Genomic DNA, 14131 nt, shown 5'->3' with positions numbered 1-14131 from the left:
CTTGCACAATTATTAATAACCGAAACTTTGCCATGATAGACGATGAACGCTCACGGGACATGTGTCCCATTTGCAAGACCGATAGGTACTTGTCTCCCAACATGAATTTTTTGATAAATCCAGAATGCTACCACAACATTTGTGAATCATGTGTCGACCGAATATTCTCATTAGGACCAGCTCCGTGTCCGTATCCCAAATGTGGGAAGATTTTGAGGAAGAACAAGTTCAAAAAACAGGTTTTTGACGACTTGAAAATCGAAAAAGAAGTGGATCTTCGTCGTAGAATCAGTGCCATATACAACAAGACCGAAGACGATTTCGATGATCTTAAGGAATACAATCTGTATTTGGAGCATGTGGAAACCTTGGTATTCAATCTTATCAACGGAGTTGACGTAGAAGCTACAGAACAAGAAATCAAAAAGTATGAACAAGACCACAAAATTGATATACTCGAGATCAATATGAGAGAGAGTCAAAAGACGTCCGATTTGGAAAAGTACCAGGAAGCCATGGAGCGCATGAAGCAGGAGAAGTTGAAGATTCAGCATCAAATGGAGTTGGAAGATTTGGAGTATCAGAAACAACAGAAACAATCATTGTTGGATCGTCTTTCCTCCTCTAACATTGATTCCGATGAGATTATCGCACAGAACAATTCTCGGGTCAACAAGAGGTTGTCTATGCGTAAGCAGCAACTCCAACAGATCACCAGCCAACTAGAACAGCAGTTCGAGAACACCAACCCTCTTGCTCAACATGCCAAGGCATTGGCTGCTGAGATGCCCAAGACTCCATTCACACCATTCCAGGGCGACCGAGACCTCACATCATACTACACGTTGGATAACCAGTACAATGAACCTCATTTGGCCAAACTTGCAAAAGACAAAGAATACCTTGGAGCAGGCTGGCGACCGGAAGCAGTATACGAACGAGCATTGGACCAGGCATTCATGGGATTGGGCTGTTTGGTCCAACGAGAAAAGGCATGACAGCATCTATAGTCATTATAAGCATAAGATAGACTTACATCATAAGATAGTCATCATAAGCATCTATAAGATAGACTACATCATCTATAAATCTAATAGACTAACATCATTACTTTCGTGCTTGTGGTCCACCTTCAGAGTTGCTGTCGTGGGAACCAGCTGTGACACCAGTGGCAGCACCAGTGGTGGCATCAGCGGCGGCGGGCTTGTCGTGAACTCAGTAAAGTCCTCATCGGAAGTGTCACCAGCATCATCATCAATTTTTTTTCTGGGACTCTCCGCTACTGAGGACGGCTTGGAGGGGGACTCTGCTTCCTCAACATCAAAGAGAGTTTCGTTAAAGAGATCTGATTTAGAAGGCAGCACATTCAGCTGTTGATTGCTGAAGTTGAAAAGAGAAAAAAATCCGCCCTTCTTCTCCTTCATCGCCTGCTCGAGCTCTTTGTTGTACTGTTCTTCCTTCAACTTCAACCGCTCCAAATGTCGTTCGTGGTCTCTACGCTTTCGCTCACTGATTTGCTGCGACATCTGCTCGCTGTGGTGAAGACTTATCTCTTTGAGCCGTGCCCGTATGAATCTATTCGACTCGATCTCCACGATTCGACCGAGCTTGTTACTCAATGACTCGGACGTCTGGAATCTCGATTTTTCTCTGGCTTCTGGCTTTGGGGGACTGTGGTCGCTGGTGGAATTTTTGGCTCTCTTTTGCTCAAGGTAACTTTTATCGGTCGACCAAGAAAAGAGTGATGTAGCTGCATTTGCTCGCGTGGAAGCCTGGTCCTTTTCGTTTCGTTCTCGCGAAACAACACCTCGATCGTTCTCGTTCCACACAGTAATGATGCTGTTCAGGGCATTCTCAATAGCAGATCCATGCCATCGAACCATCTGGTCGGGACGGTCGTCTACAAACTGCCGAGTGTACCGTTGAAAACAGGCGTTATATCGCAATCCGTTGTCTGAAAGTTGTAATATTTGTTCTGGGTACACTGTTCGTCGCTCACCAGGAGCACGAGGGTGAAAGAGGTCGTCAACGAGCTCTGTCGGCACTCTGGAATTTCCCATAACATCACCTTCAATGATACGCACTATTCGATGTAGGCGAGTGTGTGCAGGAAAAACGTTATTAAGTGGTTTTGAAAACTTTTGGAACAGATCGAATGGTGTATTCAACGTATAGTTTTCCTCAATTCCCACAATATCGCATATTTGCCACATGCTTCACAGGCGTGAGCGCCGAGAAGCTCAAGGAGGTTAAAGAACATCTTGTGGCAGCGGACAAGAATTATGATTTTTGCTTCTTAAATACCAACTTCATTCTTTCTCAAGAATTACTTTTGAACAGTATCCACAAGTCCATACTAAACAAGGAGTTTGATTGTATGAAAGCAAAGACATTGAACACCGAGATTATATTCAATCTCTCTCCCACAAACAAGATAACTGATGCATTTCGTTCTTTTGGAGTTGAAGAAGGATGTTCCAGTGTCATAGTCGTTCACATCACTACCGGAAACGAGAATTTTGCAACCGTAAACCAGCATCTTGAAGGCTTGTTGTCTTCCGATTCCAGGCCCGAAAATATAAAAATTGAAGATGAGACATTGTCTTCGTTCGTTGATGTCTCCAAGTTCAAAAAACTTTATAAGCTCAACGACGCTGTAGGCGCCGATTCCTACCCAACGCTAACCAGATTGGCTATCAGCGCCTGCCATCTTCGTGGCTTATAATATATCAGTTAATGTACGATATCATGGTGACTTTATCTTGTGAATGCAAATCTTTGAAGTTTTGTGGTGCCCAGTTGAACAGGTCCTGAAGGTTTGGGTCTCTTGGTCTTTTGAGTATTATCCTCATTGGTCCTCTTTTTATTGTGGTCTATCGCCTGGAGCGGTCTTCTACCAAGAAGCGCTTGTTTATCAACGACGGATTCAGACCCACACAGATAATGTTGACGTAACAATTTGCCCACACTTGCAAGATGGGTCGATTTTACTGGCGACTCTTGTATGTCATCGTCTGACTCATTGACATCAAAGTCGGCCAGAGCTGCCTTTTTGACTTCTTCTCTGTCCTCATCAGTATCAACCTCTTCCATAGTACCCATAACCTTCATCTTGAAAGGCGAAGAAAATTCGTCGGGAAGATCCGAATCCTCCATCAAACTCGAATCAGATACTGGTTCCAATTTCCGTGGTCTGGTGGGCTCAGAAATCGTGGTTTTTGTTTGAAGAGATTTGACCACTTGAGTTTCTTTTTGTGATGTTGCTTTGACGAAGAACTTGCTGGTTTGTAAAGCTTGAGGACTACGTGCAGACGAGATCACTTTCAGAATTTTCTTACTGACAGGTGAAACCTTTTGAATGGCTGACGTCAGGGCGCTCTTCTTTGGTGTGCTCTGTACCATGTTGCTTGAGAAGTATTGTTCGATGGAGGTTTTTCTTGTGGAAGTTGTTTCCACGGTCATTGATTTGCTCTTCAAAGTGATATTGTGCTCCCTGGAAATGAGTGGTTCATGAGTATTGGGGTGGACATGACCCCTACATATGCGGTAATGGAGATCACCATCAAGAGTTTGTCCGCAACAAGCTTCAATTTTCTCGATAGCGATGCCAAGATCACTAGGATATTCGTTCAATGTCTTGAGTGATTTTTCAAACGGATCAAACACCTTTTGAAACTGGAACGCAAGGTCTGCATTGAAGACTTCGTCGGCAAATGTGTCAGGGACTTTTCCCTCGGCGTCCAATGCCGAGAGAACGCTGTTTAGGTCTCCATGTTTCCAAACGAGTGTGAATGCCGTCTTTAAACCAATGCCAGGAATTCCTTTAGTATAGTCACAACCCGCTAGCATGGCCACAAGTCTCAATTGTTGTTGAGTATAACTTGACAATTGTGGAATCTTCTTGACTTTGGGAAAGTTTGCACGGTCAATCACCACGCATTCTCCGTAATCATTAAGCTTTGTAATAAGACGCTGGCACCCGAATATAAGCAAATCGGAATCTTCTGATAATATTCCATCAACAGCGCCAATTTTTTCCAAGTAAACCATTTGTGGATCAGCTTCGTATGGAGCCACCACATACTTGACTTTTCTGGCATCCAACTCCACCATGATGGACTTGGCCATCTCCGGTGTGACCCCAGCAGCTTTCATGAACTCTTTCCATGCCAGTTTTCTATCTCCTCGTTTTAGGAGGAGGTCGGCTTTTTGCTGTGCTTCCTCTCGTTTAATCCTACGTTCTTTTGCTGTTTCTGCCTTTGTAGGAAGATATGCTCCATCAAACACCAAGTAAGGCTCCACCCCAAAATGACGAAGCATATCGACTTTTTTAATCACCGAATTGACGTATTTTCGTGTGGGTTGATTTTGACAAAGTTCTTGGGCACAAGAAATGAGCCCACGATGCAACCATCCGTAGGTATCTACAGCCAATGTTTTGCCTTTGTATGAGGCAAGATTAGAGGGTTCCTGGATCTCTTTCAAATGTTGCAAAAGTCCAGTGACACCCATACTACTTGTGTTGGTTGGAGGTAGTTGTAAGATGAAATACGCGGACGCGATTTTATTCACAAACAAATTGAGTGAGATGAGGTGGGGAAAAAAGGTAGCACAGAAAAGTGGTAAAGTATTGTAGTCATGTAGTAAAGTAATAGAGAGACGCATGGCATGAGTGTGTTGAAAAATTATAAGTGGTTTTTCTTGGTTTTTTTTTTGTCATACTTATATCGTACATTGATGCTATTTCTTCTTGTTTGGTTCGTACATACTTACCTGTGCATACCGATGAACTCCCATGCCAATCTTATTGACTGACGAGTTGGATGGTATACGCTGCTTTTTGGGGATGTTCTTCGAAGGATCATACTCAAGAATTGGTACGAATGTGATTTCCATTGGCTTGGACTTGTTGGTGTCGGTTGTAGACAATGGTGGATGGTAAGATGACGAAGCCGTAGGTTTCGTAGGAGGTGGCGCTGCCACTGGCTGACGTTCGGAACCTTGGAAGAAATACGTTTGTGATGCAGGGGCTGAGTTGGGCACCGTTATGGTTGGCTGCAACACTGGTGGATATTGTGCTTGATATTGCATCATTAACCTGTGTTGATTCATGATATTCTGCTGCATTTCTTGCGGCATTTGTTGTGGGTCTTGACTCATTGGAATCATATTTTGCATGACATTGACTTGCTGTGGAGGTGCTTGGTAGTGGTGCATTTGTTGAGGAAGGTGCTGATAAAGTTGAAAGGCTTGCTCTCGGTTCATACCATTATCAAGGCCCGGTTGAGGATATGGCTGCATATTACGGTGTATCATATGTCCTTGGGGCATTGGTTGCTTGTATAAACCAGGCAGGTCTTTGGCTGGTGTTGAAGTGCTAAAATGTCGGGGAGTAGGCTGTCCGGAGAAAGGACTGTAGATGGACATGGAACGCCCTGGAGAGATATCTCCCCTTTTGAACTCCTCTTGTTTTCTGATTAACTCTTGATTCAAATTAGTCACAATCGATGCATTGTAAATCGGAGCACTGACTGGTCCATCAAACTTGGGACGCTGACATGGTTCCACTTTGAGCGGAGGAGGAGCAGACATCACCAGTTGTTCTTCAGAGAAGGATCCTTTGGCTTTGCTATCTGCTAGTTTGATAGTCGTAACATCAGACTTTCCTTCGGAATTTAGCTGGATTGAGAAAACATGGGATAAAATTCCACACACAGTGGACTTTGCTGGATCAAAGTCACCATCACCAAAATATATCACTTGTACGATAGAAAGCTCATTCATTGAACTTTCGTCATAGCCACCATTTTGCATGTAAGTTAGGTATCCTGACCAAAACTGTTTCAGAAACGATATGGGAAGCTCATACTTTTCTCCTAATGGATAGGCATTCACATCTTCATTATATTTGAGAATGCTTTGATCTTCTTTGAATATCTGGGTGTAACATTTCCATGCAAGGACGCTGTTTGGAGGGCGGTTTGCTTCGACACGAATCTTGATATTTGCTTTAAAGTATCCATCATCGGTAGATAATGACCCAAGAGGAGAAGACGCCGAATGAGGCGACAGGCTGTGGGTGCTGATGTTGATGCAATGCTGAATATGACTTATTGATATGCCCTTCGAGCTTGTTTTTGAGAGGAATGAGTCTTTGAAAAGTTCATTCACTGGCGGCGTAAGAAGCTCACGCATCTGACTAATGTCCATCGTTCTATCATTTACTGACAGAAGCTTGGTGAATTGAATGGATTTGGTGGCATCTATCCGATTGATATAAGCAATGGTAATGTCCGATGGTGTCAACACGTACTTTTCGTCAATGGAAGTTTCAGGAAATGGTGAAGACACAAGCAATGAACTCATATCATCATGCATCTGCTTGCTGGTGGTATGAAGTGGTGACACTTCTTCACTTGATGTAAGCACTGACTGAGGGATTTCCACCGTCGGCAACTGAGTAAATGATGGTTTGGTCTGTCTGAGAAGTCTATGGAGACGGGATGCAATTTGTTTGGATGTACGTCTGCTTCCTGTTTTGTTGAAGATCATAGTTGAGAGAATGTTGTTTTGGGATGTGGTCTTGAAGCCGGGTGAGTCACCATGAGTCTGTTTGAACTCCTTGTACGTCAAATACGCCAGATAAAGCACCTTGTCTAGTTCGCTGGTCCACACTCTCTCTGCCTGATCGTGACCACCGGGGCCATTCTGATCATCGGGACTGTCGTCAAGACCCTGGTAGGGTGTTTTCTGTATGCGTCTTCTCTTCGCCGACGCCAATTGCTCTAATTGGGATCTTCCTGGGGCTTGAGTAGCGGTTGCGGCACCATCTTCGAAGGCTGCCGATTCGGAGTCCGGTGAGTTTGCCGACACGTCAAAGGGGTTATTTGGGCCGGTTGTCACCCCCGGTTGTTTCTCGGGGCTTTTCGTGACGATCAACTTGATTGGGGTCGCGTAAGGTTTGTTTTCAGGCTCTTCTTCGTAGATTGAAGAGATCCCAGTCACATGTTGTGACGAGTTTATGGACCAAAGACTGTCGTTGAGCGAGTCATTAGCCGACGAGGTTCCGTTGGCGGGTACTTGGAGTTCGTTGGACTCGGAAAAGACGCCAGTATTGTTATTTGAAAGCGGTTCTTTCGGCTCGATGGCCCTTGCAAGAGTCGATCCCGCCAGTCCCACCTGAAAAAAACGCTGTGGAGAAATGAGTCTTGAAGGGCTGAACTGGAATGATGGCAGGAACCCAAAGCCGAAGCTAAAAGAGGGCGTTATAGCAGCTCGGGGCCCCGAAGAACGTGGAGTGTGTGGAGGACCGGTCATCTATGAGCAAGAAAGCAAAAACTTTTTGTATGATATGATGAATATGGTGATGGTGCAAAGATACAATGGTCAAGAATTAGGGCGTCCACACGCCGAGAAATCAATAGATTTTCAAGTACAAACAGTGATGACGGTCTTTAGTATGTTTATACAGCTGAAGGGTATCTTGCGCTTTGGTGCAGGAAATGCGCGAAACGCGGTGGAGGCGCCTTAACATTGTAGCAATGCCTGTCGCGTTGCGAAATGGTTGCGCGGTTAAGTTATAATAGCCGGTGCGAACTGATAAAGGCTTAAACAAATACAATAAATACAATATAGGAGACAAATTCTAGTGATGTTTCTTGCTTTGCGATTTGAAGATGTTACCATAATTTGCGATGAAAGATGTTTCTCATCATAATATTTTTCTGAATTTGCAACCTTTCTTCCGCGAGTACTGCTCTCCAACTTCTATTATAAATTTGTGAATTTGACAATCTCATTCTGCACCTACTCTAAGCTTCTGCTGCACTTCTTAATCATTTTACCTTCGCTTTTTCTTGTTCATACTGTAATCACTATTCACTCTTACGATGATGCACCTTGGAGTACACATGGACAATTTCCATCACCATAGCCCGACAGAATCCAGGGTGCTTGTCTTCGATCTCCTTGATTAGCGTTTCTAATGGGTCCAACGACTGGCCAATAGTGATCAGGCTTGCCCGTGCCTTGACTCTTTCAAGACAAAGATGTACCAAATCACCATAATTATCCAAAACTACCAACCGACCAGATGCGGGAGTAGTTGCTGCTGTCTCGGGGGTGTTCTGGGACAGAAGCCCTCCGCTGCCTTCAGGCGACAGACGAGCATCGCTCAATGCATTGGCGTGAATACCATCGGACAGAAAGTCCCAATTGATCAAGGGCCCAGCTCCAGTATCACTTTTAATGGGGTTTCGGGGCCGCCTTCTGTATTTATCCAAGAAACTGGTGCGTCGTCTTCGGAGAAGTTTGCAAAAATCCTGCTGTTCCGCAGCAATACCAATAAATGGATGGTCCAATAATTCAGTGCTACTGGACCGCTTGCGTGGATTCTTCACTAGACATTTCTCCAAGAAACCCTTGAGCTCATCGCTATACTTATCACCCGTCAATAACGGAGGTTCCTGTTTTGGTATTTTGAATAAAATCTTCATGGGATCGTAATCGGCTAAAGGGGGATCACCCTTGATAAGTTCAATGGTGGTGATGCCGGTAGACCAGATATCTGCCTTTTCGTTGTAGCCCAGCTTCGAATGCACAATCACTTCTGGTGCCATCCAGTACGGGGTTCCCACAAAAGTGCTTCTTTTGTTGGTGGTAAACGACATTTCTCCACTGACTCCAAAATCAGCCAACTTGATCGTCCCGTCAGTTGTCACCAATACATTGGCCAGCTTGACATCTCTGTGTACGGTCTTTTGCTTGTGGAGGTAACTGAGGCCAAGAAGGACATATTTGATGATATACGCAGCAATGTTCTCATCAAATTTTTTGCAATACCTCAACACATCGGCGACAGAACCGCCGCCACAATACTCCATGATAATCCACATATTGGAGTTTTCTACAAACGATTCCAAGTATTGCACAATATAAGGTGAACGCATCAATGACAAAAATTGAATCTCTTGCACCATGAAGAACATATCTTCCAACGATTCATCAAGGTTGACCACTTTAACGGCAACAACCTTGCCCGAGCGTTTGCATGCAGCCTTATAGACATCTCCAAAGTTGCCTCTCCCTATGCACTTTTCTAGACAGTACTTGTTTGCCATAGCAAAAGCAGTTTGCAATCGCGAGAACACAGACACCTTTACCTATGGTGCGGGACCACAAACATACTTATGCCGTTGGGCTCTTAAGACCTTGAAGCCTCAAGCTGCGAGCTTTCCAGTAGGTTATGGCTTCTTCTGAGAGACCGAGTTCTGAAGCATTGTCTTCGTTGATTTGTGTGTCAGAATTGCTGTTGAACTTTTCAGCCTTTCCACCATTCAAGATGATAAGTTCCGATACCACAAATAGTTTTTTGGAGCCAACGGGAGTATCGACCTCAATCAGTTTCCTTAGCGAATACTCGAACAAAGTCACGGTTCGAAACTGGCTTGGTTCTTCTTTTGCTTTGTTCACATTGATTTTGATGATCATATTGGGATCTGCTCCACATGCGAGGTATTTAGCGACATCAGGAACGTTAATCTTTTGTATCGCTCTGACCAATAGGTTATCAGCATCGGGGTACTTCTCAGAGTAGGACTTGAACACATATTTTCGTTTAACAAACTCGAGTCGATTCGCATCCAGAACATTAGTGGAAATTTTTTCTTTGGCCGGTAAATTACTCTCCAAATAATTGTTGGCAGTACGGTTACTCACGTATTTCAAAAGTGCTTCAGTTTCATTGGCAAATTTGTCCAACTTTAGCGACTTAATTCGAGTGATATGAGAACCCAAACTACGGTGCGACGAAGAACACCGTACACAAAACACCGTTAAAAAGTTGATGGATACCCATTCGACGGCTTCAGTACTGCCACAGTCAGCACAGATGTTGTTCAAGTCGTCCGGGTTGAATCTCACGGCTGCAAGATAATCCATCTCACTTTCTTGCTTGGAATGAATCGACACAGGAGACACCGACAAATCATGGGTTTGGCCAGGTATGATAGTGTTGACCACATGGTTTCCTGCTGTCTTCAATCTACCTAAGTTCTTCCTTCGTTCCAGGTTTTTTCTCACTTGTTTCTCGCCATGGTCCTCTCTTAGCTTTGTAGTATCAACCTGTTGGCCAGCATTGTAGAGAGCTCGAAGCCATTTCGAACGCTCTTCTTCATTGAATGTTTGAAACGTGTGGTGGTGTCCGTCGGAAGTACTTATCTGGAAGCAATATTGCCGTCTATCATGGTTCACTGCTTTGACGCTTGTGAGAGCAATATCTATGGGTTTCTTCACCTGAGATTTCCCCAGTCTCCAATCTGAATATTCCGTTAATCGTCCTCGTGAAAGAACAATCCATTCCTTGTGCCATCCTTGCTTACCTTGTCCACCTAGAGTAAACAAAATACCCGATTTTTCTGAAATTTGGTCAGTATTAATTGGAATCGCCGTGACAGCGTTATCGGGTTCCGAAGACCTTTGAAAGACCATATCCATATTGGACTTTGTAACAATCGGATCTTCGGTTTTCAGTTCTGTATCTGTAGCTTCGGTTGTACGATTGAGACGATTTTGTGCTATGAGACTCGAGAGCTCCTCGTTGGTTCTACTAGCCTCAATCAATTGTCGGAGTTGATGCTTTTCACTGTTGAACCGTGAGATAATGTTGAAGTAGATGGTGTACTCATCAGACAAGAGATCTGATTCATGGGACTTGTCTTCGAATGCTTTTGTGTCTATGAAGATAGTAGCACCTTGAACGGAGCTCAAGCGAATGAACCGGGAAGACGTTTTCGAGAATTTGGTTGAGATATTGGTTATTAAATGCCATGTTGAGTTGGTTCAAGTAGTCAAATTTGGAGAGCTCGAAAGTTTTTCTTTTCGCAAGAAGCTTCAGCTCGGGTCGTTCTTTTTCGTTGGAAAGGTACTTGTTCAACCAACTATAGTAGTCCTTTGAGCGAGCTTCGAATTGCTTCTTGATGTGAGAGAGCTCTACTGACCCCAAAAAGTCCGCATTAGCACCACTGTCCACAGGAACATAAGTAATGGCTTTCTGTAGCATGGTGGCCGGAAGCACTCGCGAGAGGAGAAACCGAACATTATGATTGAATGGGTCAAACAACGAATCCAATGAGCTGGAAAACTCCAGTTTTATACGTTCACGAGGGAGAATTTTTTGGAATGAGGTGACCTGGTTAAAGTAATCGATGATCCGTGATTTGGAGTTGTTGACTCGTTTGAGATAATGCTCTAGCAACTTTATCTCTTCGCTGAAGCCGACAAAGCTCTTGCGGAACAGCAGAACTTCAGACTCGTACGTCAGTAAAATCTTGCGAAATTCGGGCCCATCTTCGAGGTGAAAGTTGAATGCTTTTCGGAAATCAGACACTTTAGTTGTTGCAGGTTCGGTTGGTTGTTTTGTGTCTTCCCCAGCATTGAGACCATCGTTCGTTTCTTCAACATAAACCTTGAACTGAAAGAGTTGCGTATATGAGTTTTCTGTTGGATCGTAGTCCCAGAGTGAGATTGTCAATGAACACCCTTGGAAGAGACTGTTACTAAAGGTATCATTAATGACAATTTTTTGGTCTTTTTCTCCACTAGTTAGCGGTAAGCTTTGATAATTGATTTTGGATAGTTCTGTGGAGGGCAGCAACGAACCACCTTGTAACTGGTGGATATCGGGACTTTTTCGAGATTTGAGTATATAAATAGCTCGATCAGTGGTATTTAGGAAGCCATTTATATACAACGATAGCTTGATTTTGAAAAAGGTTGCAGGCACTTTTGTCAATAATGGAGCCGAAACATTGTCAGAATCCACATTTTGAACAAATTCCAATGGCTCTTCGAGGATTTTGGTGCCAGAAGACGTTTCTGTTTTGGTTATGACGGAGCATTTGCCATTTTGGAGTTCAAAAGTGTAGCGAAAACTGTCATCTATGTTTGTGAAAGACACTTTGGAAAGCGATATTAGGTCGCTTTTCTGGCTATAAGGAAAGGACAAGGAGCTTAGATCCATCACTGATGGGACCAAAAACAAAAAAAGAAGATGCGAATTCTGTGGATCGAACACAGGACCTCCAGATTTCAAGACCGAAGTGTACTTCAGTCTGGCGCTCTCCCAACTGAGCTAAATCCGCACAGTATGGAACCCACGGCGGGAGTCGAACCCGCAATCTTTTGATTAGAAGTCAAACGCGTTAACCATTACGCTACGCAGGCGAAGTATCTGAAAGAACTCCCTGGGTGGGTGCTACAAACTGCGCAATTCGCAAAAGTTATATGAATCATATTAACAGCTCTTCAAAACACAGTCATTTAATATTCATCCACTTTTCATTTCATCGTTCACCCCAGAAACAAAACAGTACCGAATTTGTGTGTGTTTCCATAATCTAGATTTTGCATTTCCAGACCTCATCGCGACAACGAATGTACCATTTCGTGCACCGTTGCACAAGAAATATTCGTCTTTTTAGCACCATGTTTCAACTTCACCCCCATTAAACTCGAACCCGCGGAATCGAACATTTGTCGAGCATTGCTCAGTTTCTGCGACTCGTACAATAAGGACAAAAGTGGCTCGCAACAACTCGAACTAAGAATCACTGGAGGATGGGTTCGAGACAAGTTATTGGGCAAACAGAGTCATGATCTCGACATTGCCATCAACCATCTTTCAGGTGAGGAGTTTGCATCCCGATTGCTCGAGTATTTGGCCGCTGAAAACCCTCAAATGAAAGCTCAATCTGTGCATACAATCAAGAAGAATCCTGATAAATCCAAGCATTTGGAAACTTGTACAACCAAGCTTTTCGGGTTGGACATTGATTTTGTTAATCTTCGATCCGAGAAGTACACGGCAGATAGCAGAGTTCCAGTAATAGAGTGTGGGACTGCCGAGGAAGATGCTCTTCGTCGTGATGCTACTCTTAACGCTTTGTTCTATAATTTAAACCAGGATAAAATCGAGGACTTCACAGGAAAGGGACTCGATGACTTGCGCAATGGCATATTGAGAACACCGCTAGCCCCATATCAGACTTTTCTAGATGACCCATTGCGAGTGTTGCGTCTTATTCGTTTTTCAAGCACATTCGATTTCCAAATTGAATCAAATACAATCGAAGCGATGACTACCGACGAAATCAAACAAGCTTTGATCCACAAGATCAGCAGAGAAAGAGTGGGAGTCGAGTTGGATAAAATACTCATGGGTAATAACCCCATTTACGGCCTTCGATTGATAAGCCATGTGGGGCTCACAAATAGCATATTTAATGTTGGCACTCTTGAGAACACCATCAACGAAATCAACCAACCAGCTCATTTGGATGTTGTCAAACAGCGCTCTGCATTGATAGATGGCCAGATTTCGGCAATGTCTACATCTTTCAAAGTTTTCACTACATTAATCGATAAGAACTATCAGAGTCTACAAAAAGTGCTCACTAGTGTCTTGCTGGATACGCATCTACAAAAATTATTCTACTTGAGTACGGTTCTACTTCCCTATGAAAATGCAGTCTTAAGAGCAAATCCCAAGCGTGCAGCAGAATCAGCAGTTCCCGAATTGATCTTGAAAGAGGGATTGAGGCTAGGAAAGCACGATTTTGAGCCGGTATCGACGATTGTCAAAGAGCATAAGTTGGCCATTACTGCATTTCAAGCTTTCTTTGACAGCCACACCATAAAGAGGTCTGAACTAGGAACGATCTTGGCTAAGTACAAAGCACATTCGTCCTTGAGTGTCTTGGTCTACGCATTTGCAGAGTTATTGCAAAATCCGGAATTCAAGGCACCCGTTCTGATCGAACCGCATCCTCAAGTCCTAAATTTGGCAGAGCAGCTTTTATCTCAAAGCCATTATTCCCTCTCCAAATATGAGAACTTAATGAGATACATAGAGAACGAGTCATTATGGGACGTTCATAATGTTAAACCGTTGGTCGATGGAAAGACTCTTTCCAAGGAATTGAACAAGAAACCCGGACCTTGGATGGGAGAAGTTACGAACATGATTTTAGTATGGCAGCTTGACCACCCACTGGGAACAAAAGAAGAATGTATAGAGTTTATCAAGAGCCAAATATAAATCAATTTTTAGTTACTGTCACCTTTTCTTAGTCTA

The 14131-nt window shown here is 43.6% G+C and overlaps 9 protein-coding genes and 2 non-coding genes across 11 annotated transcripts; 3 read left to right on the top strand and 8 right to left on the bottom strand. All coding sequences in view use genetic code 12, as the record gives it.

The window, feature by feature from the left end:
- Positions 1 to 32: 32 nt before the first annotated feature.
- TFB3 (TFIIH/NER complex subunit) lies at positions 33 to 998 on the top strand (the record flags this gene model as incomplete). Its single annotated transcript, XM_001484249.1, has 1 exon — positions 33 to 998. One exon carries the CDS (start codon positions 33 to 35, stop codon positions 996 to 998), a length of 966 nt encoding a protein of 321 aa, XP_001484299.2.
- An 84-nt stretch (positions 999 to 1082) lies between these two features.
- Positions 1083 to 2213, bottom strand: PGUG_03679 (uncharacterized protein; the record flags this gene model as incomplete). Its single annotated transcript, XM_001484247.1, has 1 exon — positions 1083 to 2213. The coding sequence occupies one exon, from the start codon at positions 2211 to 2213 to the stop codon at positions 1083 to 1085; it is 1131 nt and encodes a 376-aa protein (XP_001484297.2).
- Positions 2156 to 2725, top strand: PGUG_03678 (uncharacterized protein; the record flags this gene model as incomplete). Its single annotated transcript, XM_001484248.1, has 1 exon — positions 2156 to 2725. One exon carries the CDS (start codon positions 2156 to 2158, stop codon positions 2723 to 2725), a length of 570 nt encoding a protein of 189 aa, XP_001484298.1.
- Positions 2726 to 2757: 32 nt separating this feature from the next.
- On the bottom strand, positions 2758 to 4665 carry EXO1 (Rad2 family nuclease; the record flags this gene model as incomplete). Its single annotated transcript, XM_001484246.1, has 1 exon — positions 2758 to 4665. One exon carries the CDS (start codon positions 4663 to 4665, stop codon positions 2758 to 2760), a length of 1908 nt encoding a protein of 635 aa, XP_001484296.2.
- A 75-nt stretch (positions 4666 to 4740) lies between these two features.
- PGUG_03676 (uncharacterized protein) lies at positions 4741 to 7317 on the bottom strand (the record flags this gene model as incomplete). The annotated part of the gene is made up of 1 exon (XM_001484245.1): positions 4741 to 7317. The coding sequence occupies one exon, from the start codon at positions 7315 to 7317 to the stop codon at positions 4741 to 4743; it is 2577 nt and encodes an 858-aa protein (XP_001484295.2).
- A 557-nt stretch (positions 7318 to 7874) lies between these two features.
- Positions 7875 to 9119, bottom strand: PGUG_03675 (putative serine/threonine protein kinase; the record flags this gene model as incomplete). The annotated part of the gene is made up of 1 exon (XM_001484244.1): positions 7875 to 9119. One exon carries the CDS (start codon positions 9117 to 9119, stop codon positions 7875 to 7877), a length of 1245 nt encoding a protein of 414 aa, XP_001484294.2.
- Positions 9120 to 9186: 67 nt separating this feature from the next.
- On the bottom strand, positions 9187 to 10494 carry PGUG_03674 (uncharacterized protein; the record flags this gene model as incomplete). Its single annotated transcript, XM_001484243.1, has 1 exon — positions 9187 to 10494. One exon carries the CDS (start codon positions 10492 to 10494, stop codon positions 9187 to 9189), a length of 1308 nt encoding a protein of 435 aa, XP_001484293.2.
- Positions 10495 to 10702: 208 nt separating this feature from the next.
- PGUG_03673 (uncharacterized protein) lies at positions 10703 to 12019 on the bottom strand (the record flags this gene model as incomplete). Its single annotated transcript, XM_001484242.1, has 1 exon — positions 10703 to 12019. One exon carries the CDS (start codon positions 12017 to 12019, stop codon positions 10703 to 10705), a length of 1317 nt encoding a protein of 438 aa, XP_001484292.2.
- A 31-nt stretch (positions 12020 to 12050) lies between these two features.
- Positions 12051 to 12140, bottom strand: PGUG_06043. The gene has a single exon. It is a non-coding gene; the product is annotated as a tRNA-Phe (tRNA).
- A 9-nt stretch (positions 12141 to 12149) lies between these two features.
- On the bottom strand, positions 12150 to 12222 carry PGUG_06042. The gene has a single exon. It is a non-coding gene; the product is annotated as a tRNA-Arg (tRNA).
- Positions 12223 to 12736: 514 nt separating this feature from the next.
- On the top strand, positions 12737 to 14095 carry PGUG_03672 (tRNA adenylyltransferase; the record flags this gene model as incomplete). The annotated part of the gene is made up of 1 exon (XM_001484241.1): positions 12737 to 14095. The coding sequence occupies one exon, from the start codon at positions 12737 to 12739 to the stop codon at positions 14093 to 14095; it is 1359 nt and encodes a 452-aa protein (XP_001484291.2).
- Positions 14096 to 14131: the final 36 nt, after the last annotated feature.

This window comes from Meyerozyma guilliermondii, genomic scaffold, assembly GCF_000149425.1.
Source record: "Meyerozyma guilliermondii ATCC 6260 scaffold_4 genomic scaffold, whole genome shotgun sequence".
Taxonomy (NCBI): Eukaryota; Fungi; Ascomycota; class Pichiomycetes; order Serinales; family Debaryomycetaceae; genus Meyerozyma; species Meyerozyma guilliermondii.
Note: the sequence above shows the minus strand (reverse complement) of the source record. Positions and strands in the feature narration are given on the sequence as shown.